The following is a 13,336-nucleotide window of genomic DNA, read 5'->3' as shown; positions in this document are numbered from 1 at the left end:
TATTTTTCCGGCCGGTTCTTGGGGTGGTGCCGCCGGTTCTGGACTCCTGGGGTCGAAACCTTCAAGGTGGGTGGTGGCGGTTTCTGGGATTTGAAGGCTACGAATTTAGGGCTTCAGGGTTAGGGCTTCGTGCTGATAACGTGTTTTAGGGAATCAGAAATTGAGAGATAATCGCTGTGTAATCTCATTGATAATAGGGGCCTATTTATATAGAGGATTACAATGCATAGATATAGAATCATACAAGGAAAGAGAATCTCTAGATTCTTCTAATTGAACCCTATTACCACTAGGTCAAGTAACCTAGAGTTTGGATTAAACACAAATAGAGATAGAGATATCCTTAAACAGATACCAGTTTATTTTATTTTTTTTGTTTTTTTTTGTCACAATTTTGCTGAAGATGAGTTACATATCTTTAAAGATTGCAAGCAGGTGGAGGAATTTTGGTTCCTGGGCCCACTAAAACTTAAAGCACGTACTCACCATGCATGCTCTATCTCTGCATGGGTTTTGCATTTTAGTGAAGTTCTCCCTCATGAACAGTGACTTATTCTATATGCTTTCATAGTGGTCAGAACGCACTGGTGTGTTATGGAGGGGGTCGACTTTCAACTTTCTTAATACTGCTAGATGGGCATCTAAGCTCCTGATTGATTACCAATAGTGTCCACCTAGTTATGGTGAAGAAGAAGAACAGGCTTCAGACTAAATGGCAACTCCTTCCGAGTGGTAGACTCAAGCTTAACACTAATGTAGCTTTTGACGTAGAAACTGGTGAAGATGGAATTGGGGCTGTCATCATAGATACCAATCGTGTGTGTTTGGCTGCTATTGCACTCCCTTTTTCTTGAGCTGCCTTTCATATTGAGGTGGAGGCTATGAGGGTAGGACTCCTACTTCATTTTCTGTTGGTGACTTTGTTGAATCATATTCTAGTATTTATTACAAGTGAATGATAATTAATAATGTTCTCTTAGTTACTCTTAATGTGGTATATATATATATATATATATATATATATAAGAGTAATAATTACATTAATATGGGTGTTTTATACGTAAGGCTTACGCCTTATGCCTCAAGGCAAACGCCTTCTTGAGGCTCACCGAAAAACGCCTCGGCCTACGCCTCAGCGTTTTAAAACATTGATTCTTACAATATATATCGAAGCACACAACATTTAAGGATTAGGGAACAGTTGGACCAGAAACACCTATAGCTAATATAAGTTGCTGCATGTTTAACATTGGCACCAAGGCAAATGTTTTTAAGCATAGAGCTCCAAATTAGATAACCTGGGTGTTGGTACAGCAATAAGTGGAGTGTTTTTCTTTGTCACAATCCCAAATTTGTCTGAAACGTCAAGCTTTTTGTCATTAGGCAATTTCCAATCAAACGAATGCAAGAATGAAGCCAACACATAGAACATCATCCTCTCTGCTAAGGGAATCCCGGCACATATTCTCCTCCCAGAACCAAATGGAAGAAATTGAAATTTGTTGCCCTGGTAATCAAAGCTATTGCTTGGATTTAGGAACCTCTGGGGTCTAAATTCCAAGGGATCATCCCAAACACTTGGATCTCTGTGTATGGCCCAAGCATTGAGAAAAATAGTGGAACCTTTTTATATGTAATAGCCACCAATGATGGTAGGTTGGCTTGAACGCCGGGGCACAAGAAGGGGCACTGGAGGGTGCAAGCGAAATGTCTCCTTGATCACAGCATCTAAGTGATGTAATTTCGGCAAATGAAACTCTTCAACCAAGTTGTTCAACCCCACAATTTGTGTTAGTTCTTCTTGAACTCTTATCATTTCTTCTGGGTGCTGCATCAGCTCAGTCAGAACCCATTCCCCTATTGTTGCCGTAGTGTCAGTTCCACCCACCATGATATCCTATTAATATATATTGTAATTCACTCAATAAGAATTAGAGTATGAAACTTAATACGACATACATTAATTACCACTCTTCCATACAAAGAATAAACCAAAAGATAGATTACTATACTGACAGGGTCCGCCCCGGATTCCACCCTGGAACCCGAAGTGGCCCTGCCGAAAATTTTTTGGTAAACCTTCTTTAAAGGCGGGTCCCGCAGGGCCACTTCGCTGTTTTAAGTACTAAGATGTAAAGCAGACTCTTACCGACTAGCTTTTGGTAAGTGAACCTAAGGTAGTACTGTGTCAATAGTCTATCAGAAATGATGTGAAAGTAATGCAGCATTAAGCATGAACGGTGGCATGTCACAAAATATCTCAAATCCGAGTGTCCAATGAACATAAAAAGGACTTGCTCACATTCTTGTTCAAAATATGGGTTCAATGGAACATATACGCAACATGCCTACCATTGTGAGTGTCAATTCTACAAAGACTTCATGATCACATTTTGCCAAAAGAGATATCATGTTACACTATCTGCAAAACACAAAATCATGAAAAGTTAGAAAAGTAACAGGAATTTCAAAGCAATTATTGAGTACTAAACTTTCAAGGGAAAAAAAAAAAAACTCTCATCTAATGAGAAAAGTGGAGTTGGACTTTGACTCAAAGAACCAAAGGGATTGATATATTTAGCCGAAACGAACCACAGCTTATCAACTTGTGAAAACAGAGGTTCCTATTGTTTTGTAGTAAGTGCTGTTTTGAATAATAAGATGTAAAGCAAACTCTTACCAACTAGCTAGTTTTCGATAACAGAACCTAAGGTAGTCCTGTGTCAATGGTCCATATCAGAAAGTGATGTAAAAGTAATGCAGCATGTTGACATCTCACAAAATATCTCAAATCCAAGTGTCTAACGAACATAAAAATGATTTGCATGCATTCTTATTCAAGATCTGGGTTCAGTGGAACATATTTGCAACATCCTTACCATTGTGAATGTAAATTCTACAAAGACTCATGAACACATTCCGCCAAAATAGATATCGGGTTACACTATCTGCAACCAATTGAACCTTTAACAAGTCACCTGCTTCTAACTAACAAAGGGATTGACTATAATAGACATCAATTTAGCCGAAATGAACTACAGCTTATCAACTTGCGAAAACAAAATATCTCAAATCCGAGTGTCTAAGGAAGAGAAAAAGGATTTGCACACATTCTTGTTCAAAAAATGGGTTCAACGGAACATATATGCAACATCCCTACCATTGTGAATGTTAATTCTACAAAGATTCATGAACACATTCGGCCAAAGCAGATATCAGGTTATGCTATCTGCAAAACAGAAAATCATAAAAAGTTAGAAAAGTAAACAGGGGAATTTCAGAGACATTATTGAATACTAAAATTTCAAGAATAAAAATAAAACAAAAAACACAAGAAAATCTCATATGTACTGAGAAAAGAGGAGTTGGAGTTTTGACTCAAACAGCCAAAGAGGAACCCAGAAGGTGACCAAAATGAGGCGCTGCAAGGCAGGAACTAACGAAAAGTTAGTGTGGGATCGATGAGGAAAGGGTAACAAGACCAAAGAATGGTCTTAGACTCTTAGTATCAGGAAACTCGAGGTTTGTCAAATCATCCACATCACAATGACACTATTGGGTGCTTCAAGAGTATTTTATGGCACATGACAGTGTCCTTAAAATCCAAGAACTCATGATGAGCACTGAGCTCTGATATCTCAGCCTCACTCATCATTGAAAACCCAATTGAACTACTAGTCCATGTATTGAGTGCGCTTTGCGCAGAAGGCAAGACTAACCTCTCAATGCCGAATTCCATGAGCCGATTTTCGAGCTCATTCATCAAAATCCTGCACATCCCAAGTCTCCTAAACTGAGGCCTAGTCGCCACGAGTGGCACTTCAGCCACTCCCTTATTGATCCTCACCGTGGCGGCACCGACCATCTCCTCATGACCATCATCATCATCCCTCCTCTCCAAAACCACAGTGTAAAACCCTCTCAAATTCAACTCGAAATTGGATTCCAAGTCGAAGACAATGTCCTCAGCAATGTCTCTGTTGGTGTAGGGGTCTTTGGAAGGCTCGAAACACTCGTGGATGGCATTGAGAGCGGAGTGGAGCTTGGTGCAGTAAAAAGATTCAATTCGCATGTGAGATTTCAAAAGCCTCCATGTCAGGTTATTGCTCACGGGAATGGGTGTCCCCAAAATCCGGTTGATCCCATAAATCTTGGATCTTTCATCTTTTAAGACATCATTGATGTTTCTTGTTTTCGATCCTCTTCTTGATCTGGATTGGATTTGGGGTCGGGTTCTGTTTGACGACGCCGTTTTGCTCTCCCAACACCGGACTGATTCTTCTTCAGGAACGCGCGAGGGTTTCACGGTAGACGACCATGACGATGCCATAGTAAAGGCCCGCTTCCGCTTCATGATTGATCGATCTCGATTAGGGTTTTTGATCGATCTTAGGGTCGATCTCGATTAGGGTTTTTGATCGATGTGGGTCTCGATCTTAGGGCTTAATTCAGCGGAAAGTTTGATCAGAGAAGAGAAATTTGTTGAACAGAGAGAAAGAGAGAGAGAGAGTGAAGAAACAAAGAAATTCAAGAGAAACAAATAAATGATTTGCAGGTAGAGGAGAGAAAGTGAAGACAGAGCAAATGCAGGTACAGGTTTATATAACAGGTTCCAACGGATACTTTCTCACTTATTGACACGTGGCCTTTTGCTGCTTGCTGCCCACGAAATCATGACAGCTGGCACTCCCTCCACTAGAAACGAATACTGCGTTTAAATCAGGATCCCTTCATGTTCCCAAAAAAAAATAATAATAATAATTAATTAATTAATAATAATACAACATTTCGATCTAGCCTCCATCGAATTACAACATAGAAAGTTAGGAACAAAGAATAGAGGAAACTGAAGACTGACAAAAGGTAGGGTTGATAAAAAAGACTAAATTTAGTTTAGTACCTCAAATTTTAGGGTTAAAATTAATTTGGTCCCTGATTTTTTTTTAATCAAGATGATCCCTGCACTTCCAATTTCCATTACTCGATTCCAAATTTCAAAATTGACTCCAATTGTGACATCATATGGCGAGTTGGCACCGACAAGCATGGCCCACTGTTCAGTTTTTGACTTTCAGTTTGGACGAAATGTCCAAACTACCCTGATTACTATTTTCCTCATCTCGAGCGTGCTGGAGTCGTGGGAGGGCGTCAGGGCAACCCAACCATGTCCACCGTCGTTGCCGCCGCCTACCCCCTTGCTAGACCTAGGAGGAGGCTCGCTCCCTTATCCTCGCCTATCACGACCACTGGTTCTACCAATCTGAAATCTGCCAACTGGGACCACATCACCGCTGCCACAACTTCCTTGGCTCCCTCCTCGCCGCCCAAGACCTCGTTGTAGTGCCATCAGAAGGCTCGTAATTTGGTAAAATTTGATGAAAATGTTGACAGAGATTTTAGTCCTGATGTTGATGAGAATTCTAGCTTCTATTCTAGCTTAGGGAAGAAAAAATGTTGATTACTTCTGGTTTTGTAGCTTTGATAATGTGCTCTTGTTTTGCTGTGATTTGGTTGGAAGTAGATTATTAACATAGATAGTGGATATGGGGTTCTGCTTTGAACTAGGGATGGCGGAGGTGTCGAATTTGGTGGAGGAAGAAGAAGAATATGGGAGAGCCGAGTGTGAGAGTCAAAGTTAGGGGTAGTGTGAGAGATGATGATGATGGAAGTAATAACTCGACAACATCAGGAAAGCTGACATACGTGGAGTCGTTGACGTATTGATCAAGATCAAGAGGGAAGGAGAGGAGCGGGTCTCCACCGCCATGAAGCTTGAACTGGAACCTGAACCAGGGTCTTTACACACTCTGGAGCCCGTCTTTGCAATTGTAGTGAGTGGTTAGAGAGGGTCTAAATTTGGGGGTTTTGGGAATGGTCAAGTTGGTCATTTGGTAGTTTTGAGGTGGAAGTTCTCGTGATGATGAATTAAAGTGTTGAAATTTGGGAGAAGTTAAAGAGTTTTTTGGGTTTGGAAAATTGAGAAGCAATTTCAATTAGGTTGTTCTATCCCAACAGCATTTACTTTGCAAAGAAAAAACTGCCCAACAAAGATCATATTGTTGATCAAGCCACGAGGTATGTAATCTGGAAGCTCACGTCCCCAAATTGAAGTTTCCATAAGAGAATATGACATTTTGACAAGGTTCATATGTAAAATTGTATATTGAATCAATTGGATGTGGCTAGATTTGGTAGGCAAATGCGGCGGTTGAGAAGCCTCAAAATTTCATAGCAGTTAAAAACTTTAAAATTTTTAGATTTTGAAATGAAAGAGGAAGAGAAAGTGTGAGGGATATGGAGGATTAGTGACTCAATTTAATATGGTTGGGTTTAGTGGCGAAAGAAGTTATGTTCCATTGGGGGGGGGGGGGGTTGAAATTACCAAACTGCCCTTTGAAATACGAATAATGGCATAAGGTTAATAGTGTTATTAACGACATGTATCAAAAGTGAATTGCAGAGGAAAACTGAAGACTTGCAAATGATGAAGGGTATGATTAATAAAAACCTCTCACCCATGAAAATCTCTGGGCAGCTGGCAAAGTGTTTTGGCATATGAATATCCGCCAGTTGTTTTTTTTTTTTTTTTTTTTATAAAAAAAGGATTAAATACTTGTTATTCCGCAAACTTTTTCCTAAAAAACAGTTTAGTTCCTAACCTTTCAAATTAAAATGGATAGTCCTTATTCTCTCTAATTCTCACACAATAGGTCCAAAACATGTCTAAAATGACTATTCTACCCCCAAAATCCTTTTTATATTTTTTTCTCTCTCTTTTTTTAATTTCTCTCTATTTTTTTATTTTTTTTTTCTGCTTTTCTCTCTCTCCCTCTCCACAGATTGATCTTGTCCTCCTCACTACTCTCAATCTCTTACATTCTCATCTTCATCTTCTTCTTCAACTCTCCAGAACCCACCACTAAATGGGTCTTCGTCTTCCTCTATCAGAATGCAACTCCGGCGCCGGCAGAGTGCTGTACTCTAAGATCATCCGCTTCAAGCAACCCTCCACTCCGTTTTCAGATAGCTTCTCCACATTCTTCACGTTCTCCATCAGCAATTTGAATCCCTCCTCGATCGGCTGGACGGCTGGCTTTTATCATCACGTCGGACGATGAGGTTGTCGGAGACGCCGGCGGGTTCTTAGGGCTCCAGAGCGTGGAGGACCCGGGTTCGGGTTTAGGGTCGAGCTTCGTGGCGGTGGACCTCGTGAATTGCTAGATATAATTTGGTGGGTCTTCAACATATCCGTTTCGTATTCGAATCTCAAACCCAGAGACCCGCTCCTCTCCTTCCCTCTCGATCTTGATCAGTACGTCAACGACTTGGGTGTTTCTGGGGGTTTAGGATCTGGGTTGTTTCTAGGTGTTTATGATCTGGGTTGTGTGTTGTTATTGTTTGATCAGATCTGGGTGTTTCTGATCATTCGTAATATGTTGGATGATGATAGTGAGGTGGCTTATTGGTGGGAGTGGTGGAGGATGAGGAGGAGGAGGGGGAGAGGTGGTTGAGCTTAGTGGGGACGACGGAGGTGGAGATGGAATTGTGGCGGCGGAGCCTCCATGAGGGGTGGAGGGGGCCCACCAAGCGCTGCAGAGTGGTAGTGAGTGCGGTGGATCGAGTGGATAAACTCGAGGTCGGATACTGGCTTGGAGAGAGAGAGAGAGAGAGAGAACCAGCCAAAAATAAAATAAAAAGAGAAAAAAAATAGAGAGAAAAAAAAAAGGATCTTGGGGGTAGAATAGTCATTTTAGACCTGTTTTGGATCTGTTGGGAATTAGAGAGAATAAGGACTATTCAGTTTAATTTGAAAGGCGAGGAACTAAGCTGTTTTTCAGGCAAAAGCTTGAGGAATAACAAGTATTTAATCCAAAAAAAACTTGTACTAATAAGTAGGGCAAATGTCCAAATACCCTAAAATCTTCCTTATCCTACCAAACTTATGGATTTCCCTATTATCCATAAGATAATTAATTTTTGTTCCCTAAAACCCAATTGAGCTCTTTTTTTTTTTTTTTTTTTTTTGGGGGGGGGGGGGGGGGGGGGTGGGGCTGTGAGGTCACTGGAGAGTTTATCGAAACTTGACCATAACCTCATCAGAATTTGCCAGAACCTTGCCGGAGGTTGCTGGACGCTTACTGGCCCTTGCAAGTCGTCGGAGGTCACTAGAGGTCAACGGAGATCTCATAAAGTTCTAGGAGGTTTATTGACCTCCAAAAAAACTTTTATTGTCCCCCAATAAAAGTATTATTGAGGATTGTTAATGTTTGGATCCGTGGGGATCTAATTAACGATAAGTAAGAGAGAGAGAGAGAGAGAGAGAGATTGACACAAGATGTATAGTGGTTCGCTTCCCGCCTTAGCGGGAAACTACGTCCACTTGAATGTGTACTAGTGTGTCGAGCCTTGCGGCCTAACAAGATTACAAGAGATGTAATCGGATTAAGTTTTAGTTGTGGGAGGAGGCATTCCTTTTATAGGTGAAGGAAGTCATCTCCTTTACATGGTTTTCAATGTGGGACAAGCAAAGATAACTATTCTAGTGTAGAAATTCTATTTGTGAGGGCATGTTGGCAAGGCCGGAAAGGTGGCTTCCCGGCGACGGATTTGGACTTCCGGATACCGTAGCGTAGCTTGAGCATAGGGCTACAAGATGCAAGTGGTGTTTGGATCCCATGAGGGTGTTGTTTATGCTTGGTGAGGTAGCAAAGTAGCCTTGCTAGTAGAGGTATCTACAAGTCCCCGAAGTCCCCGAGTAAGAGGAGCTTCTTGGTTGGGGAGTTATAATCATGAAGTCATCAAGCATAAACAATGTCCGAGAGGCACCTAGCCCCTACAAGTCCCCGAGCTCCGTAAGCAAGAAGGGACTCCTTTAACCTACACAATGAGACAAAAACGCGCATATGTAGAATGCTTGTTGTATTGGTTACCGCTCGTATTAATGGAATGCGAAAAGAATTCGTTTTGTTGCGAACAACAAATGGTAGAAGAACTCAATATTCCATTAATGTGTATGAATATGTAAAATATTGGTAGTTGTATATGTGGATCTTATGGCCATATAACACTCACAAATAGATAGTGGCAAGTGTAATGGGTGTCCGAAGTAAATTTGTGGGAGTAGTCCCGGTGACATCGTATGAAGCGTTTGTGAACTTGGGGCTTAAGTAAAGCATGTTGGACATGATCGAGCAAGTTGGGTGCAGTTGAGTGTGTAGGCGTTGTGCGAGCATGCGAGGCGTGGCCTAAGCGCAAGTCGTGGCCATACTCGATACCCAAGCGAGTCGTAACCCGAACAAGTCGTTTATCCGAGCATGTTTTAATTAAGTCGTAAGTGTCACAAGCTTCTAGCTGCATGTCACAAGTAATTGAATTTAAGCATGTATGTGTGTAGCATGTACTTGTAGTAAAGTTGCTAATAACATTTTGTAGGCATGCTTAAGGGTCATGGAGACATGTATAGTCATGGCAAAGGCTCTAAGTGCAAGAGCATAAAAGATAAGATATAGTGACTTATCTTATGCCGATTTGGAGGCTAGCGGAGTTTGGCCGAGCGTGATGGTCCATTGCTTATGGTGGATAAAGTACTCCGATAATGTCCGTCAACTCCTAGTTGCGGTTGAATGCTCAATAGAAATAGTTGAATTTCCTTGCAAAAAATAGATGATTAGTATGCGGATTTGTAAAATCGACATTAGCAATTTGCATATGTACTTTGATAAGATGAACAAAGTACCGTATCAATTTAAGCTAAGTGTAGCATGAATGTGTACATCTACCATATGCGTCTCTAAATTTGGACTTGGCGGAACAACATATAAGATTATGTTTGAAAACACTATGACCTATAGACTTGTGAAAGTGTGACCTTCGCACAAGAGATGTAAAACAAGTGTGAAGCTTGAATTTACTATTGCATAAGTACTCAAAAACTTTGCTAGCTCTTGCCAGTCATAGCAAGATTGGAACATGAATTTGCTAGTAATTATCACATGATGCATGGCGTTATAATCAATAAGGGGTTCACATCGGTAAGAGAACTAAGACATGGATGCTTATGTTCATCTTGATAGCCTTATGGATATAAGTAAAGTATAAACATGCTGACAACTTGTCATAGACTTTTTGCACAGCACATGCAATTATCTATCAGATGCATTAGTTGTGTCATATAAGAAACATACATGTATCGCAGCAAACCACATATGTGTCTTGTTTACTTGACACTGATGCCTAACATGATAGCCATGTAATTAATGATTGAGATAAGCAATAGACACATGTCCTCAAAGAAACATGGAGTTTTCAGCAAGTCCAGCATGCTTAAAAATTAAAGGCTTGTAGTTTTGAACATGCATGGAACATGCAGCTAATTGTGCATGAGGAGCATATGTGAAGTATAAATATATGTGGTATTTGCATGGGTAGATTAAGTGTCAAGTATATCACGTCATGCTATTTGATAGTGGCATTAAAGCTATGCATTGTGTTGACAAATAATAGTTTAGCTGTGTAGAATAGAGGCTTGTGGTGTTCTCAGCTGTACACATATATTTATCTCAATAAGTGGATAAATGAAGATGGCAAAAGAAGCTTTAGCAGACAAGTGTATACTCAATGCTTATATGTGGTGCTAAGTTAGAGTGCAGCAAGCTGTGTATTCAATTGAAACATGACGAGTAATGTTTCAGCGGTAATCTCCTTTGCAAGTGTACAGTATATAATAATGGAATGCTTGTGAGCACGTATATTAGAATAGATGCACAATCATGGTTTAAGCATAAACCCATTTTATATAATCATATATGTCTGCCATCGAGATGCCGAGAGCTTGTTTGAACTTTTAATTAAGCAAGTTTCGAAAACTTATCTTTGCAGTGAGCTAAAGCCCTGATTGTTGATGGTTTGACCGCTGCAATTAGGTGATGGGGTCAAGAAGAAAACTGGTTGCTGCATCACTATGAGCGGACTGGTATCCATAAGTCGAGGAGGGTGAAGCTCCGTTAGGTAGATTTTGGAGAGTGACCGATTGATGATCCTGGAGCGTGAAGCTCCGCCAAGAAAATCTGTCGAGCAGAATGGGTGTCCAGAGCAGTTTCCTAGAGCAGAATGGGTGTCTAGAGGTTGAAACTACGGCATGAAAATTGAAACACCGCTATGGAAAATGAAGCTCCGCCAAGGATTGAAGCTTGGCCAAGAGGATTGAAGAGTATGGCCAGCGGTGGTGCCTCAGCGGAGAAGCTCAGCGAAGTGTCTGAGCGGTGAAATCCAGCGGAGGGGACAAGCGGGACATGGCCGGCGGTGGGTTGTGGCGGTGTGTGTTCAGCAGTGAAGCCCGGTGGTGCAGTCCAGCGGAGGCTGCCCGGTGGTGCAGTCCAGGGGTGAAGTTAGGCGGAGGAAGACCAGCGGTGGAGAAGTTCAGCGGAGGTTTTGCTGGCGGAGTGGAGGTTGTCCAGCGGTAGCGGAGCTTTGTGTAGCTGACTTGGTGTTCAGCGGAGAGTTGACGCTCAGCGGGGAATTGATGCTCGACTGAGACTTAGTGCACAGCGGAGACCTTGTGCTTGGTGAAGACTGTTCAGCGGCGTGGCTCGGCGGAGCGGAGTGTTTGGCCAGCGGTGCATGGAAAGCAGAGCTGCTAGCGGTGGTTGCTTACCTACTCAGCGGAGGTTTGAATCTCAGAAGCCTGCTTTGCCGCTGACTGGAACTTAGTTTCTCCGCTGACGGAGATGAGCCGAAAAGTGCCACTGACTGGAGCTCTTCCGCTGACGCCGACTGAAGATCAGAAGCTGACTGAAGTCTGGCTCTTCTGCTGACGGATATGAGCGGAACAAGTGCCGCTGAGTGGTGGTACCGCTGGCAGAAATTTGGCGGTGAATTGAGGATGTTCAGCGGAGCTCGTTGCCGTTGACGGCTATTGGTGGTGTGTAGCGTTGGAGCTTGCTAGCGGAGGAGAGCTGAGCGGTGGCTCCTGGCGGACTGGGTTGTCGCTGATCGAGCGGAGATGGTGCCAGCGGAGGAGCAAGCGCAGAAGTGATGATCTAAGATGGAATGGTGTCCAGAGAAGATCTCTGGGTGTCCAGAGCAATTTGGCACCTAAAAATATATATATTTTTTTTTTGTGTAGGTCAGCGTTGACCTTTGAGTTGGGCGTTGACTTGCCCTAATTTGATGTTTACCGAAGTTCATGGTACGTGACAAAGCTTTTGTGTTGGCTTCCCACAGACGGCGCCAATGTTAATGTTTGGATCCGTGGGGATCTAATTAACGATAAGTAAGAGAGAGAGAGAGAGAGAGATTGACACAAGATGTATAGTGGTTCGCTTCCCGCCTTAGCGGGAAACTACGTCCACTTGAATGTGTACTAGTGTGTCGAGCCTTGCGGCCTAACAAGATTACAAGAGATGTAATCGGATTAAGTTTTAGTTGTGGGAGGAGGCATTCCTTTTATAGGTGAAGGAAGCCATCTCCTTTACATGGTTTTCGATGTGGGACAAGCAAAGATAACTATTCTAGTGTAGAAAGTCTATTTGTGAGGGCATGTTGGCAAGGCCGGAAAGGTGGCTTCCCGACGACAGATTTGCGACTTCCGGATACCGTAGCGTAGCTTGAGCATAGGGCTACAAGATGCAAGTGGTGGTTGGATCCCATGAGGGTGTTGTTTATGCTTGGTGAGGTAGCAAACTAGCCTTGCTAGTAGAGGTATCTACAAGGATCAATAATTAGTGAAAAATGAAGACCTTCTTGATTTTGAAAGTCTTAGGAGGTTTGTTGACCCCTACTAGAATTTTATTGACCACCAATAAAAGTTTTGTTGAGAATCAATAAAAGTGTTAGTAGATAGAGTATCACCATTTTCTTGTATAAATGAAATAAATCGATCAAATAAATAGGTATGAGATAATAGAAACTATTTTTTTTTTTTTAGAGTAATAGTCAACCATTTTATTAATAATAAACAAAAGAAGAATTACAACTTATAGATGTAGAAGGTACATCAAAATATAAAATAACAACAGAAAATAACAACAGAAGTACTAGATGCAACAAAGCATCGGAAATAAAACCTAGCAAGGATACAAATGGATGCAATTAAGCATTTGATGAGGCACCAGACAAAGTCTGAGCTATGTAAAACGGTACCAACAGTATGGTACGCAAAGATATACGTCGAATAGAGGGTAACCTTCTATCAATGTAACCGCCGGTAGTATGACCGACCTTGCCTACTCCATGCAAAATAAAGCGCTGAATAGAGAGCAATCTTCTACCTAAGTAACCAAAGAAGCAATTCCAACATGCAGATAAGTTTAGGGCCCAAAAACAGTCTCCCGGATCC

General features: G+C 41.8%; 1 protein-coding gene and 1 pseudogene across 4 annotated transcripts; both read right to left on the bottom strand.

Moving 5' to 3' along the window:
* Nucleotides 1-1,189: 1,189 nt before the first annotated feature.
* LOC112178060 lies at nt 1,190-2,412 on the bottom strand (annotated as a pseudogene).
* LOC121050504 (increased DNA methylation 1-like) lies at nt 2,118-4,688 on the bottom strand. Of its 4 annotated transcripts, none has more exons than XM_040510604.1 (2): nt 3,720-4,686; nt 2,118-2,422 (listed from the first exon to the last, which is right to left on the bottom strand). In XM_040510604.1, exons 1-2 carry the CDS (start codon nt 4,352-4,354, stop codon nt 2,419-2,421), a joined length of 639 nt encoding a protein of 212 aa, XP_040366538.1. In that variant the 5' UTR covers nt 4,355-4,686; the 3' UTR covers nt 2,118-2,418. The 4 variants fall into 4 exon arrangements, with proteins under 4 accessions (XP_040366538.1, XP_040366537.1, XP_040366536.1 ...); XM_040510603.1 differs by lacking the exon at nt 2,118-2,422 and adding an exon at nt 3,065-3,229; XM_040510602.1 differs by lacking the exon at nt 2,118-2,422 and adding an exon at nt 3,254-3,436 and having other exon boundaries at nt 3,720-4,688.
* Nucleotides 4,689-13,336: the final 8,648 nt, after the last annotated feature.

This window comes from Rosa chinensis, chromosome 7 (assembly GCF_002994745.2).
Source record: "Rosa chinensis cultivar Old Blush chromosome 7, RchiOBHm-V2, whole genome shotgun sequence".
NCBI lineage: Eukaryota > Viridiplantae > Streptophyta > Magnoliopsida > Rosales > Rosaceae > Rosa > Rosa chinensis.
The sequence above is the reverse complement of the archived record's forward strand: the minus strand, read 5'-3'. Positions and strand labels throughout refer to the sequence as shown.

Coding starts and splice junctions, on each gene's coding strand:
- LOC121050504 (XM_040510601.1), bottom strand. CDS start 4,354: ATGAAGCGGAAGCGGGCCTTTACTATGGCATCGTCATGGTCGTCTACC. Junction 3,423..3,719: donor ATGGAATTCGGCATTGAGAG/GTTAGTCTTGCC, acceptor CCTGCCTTGCAG/CGCCTCATTTTGGTCACCTT.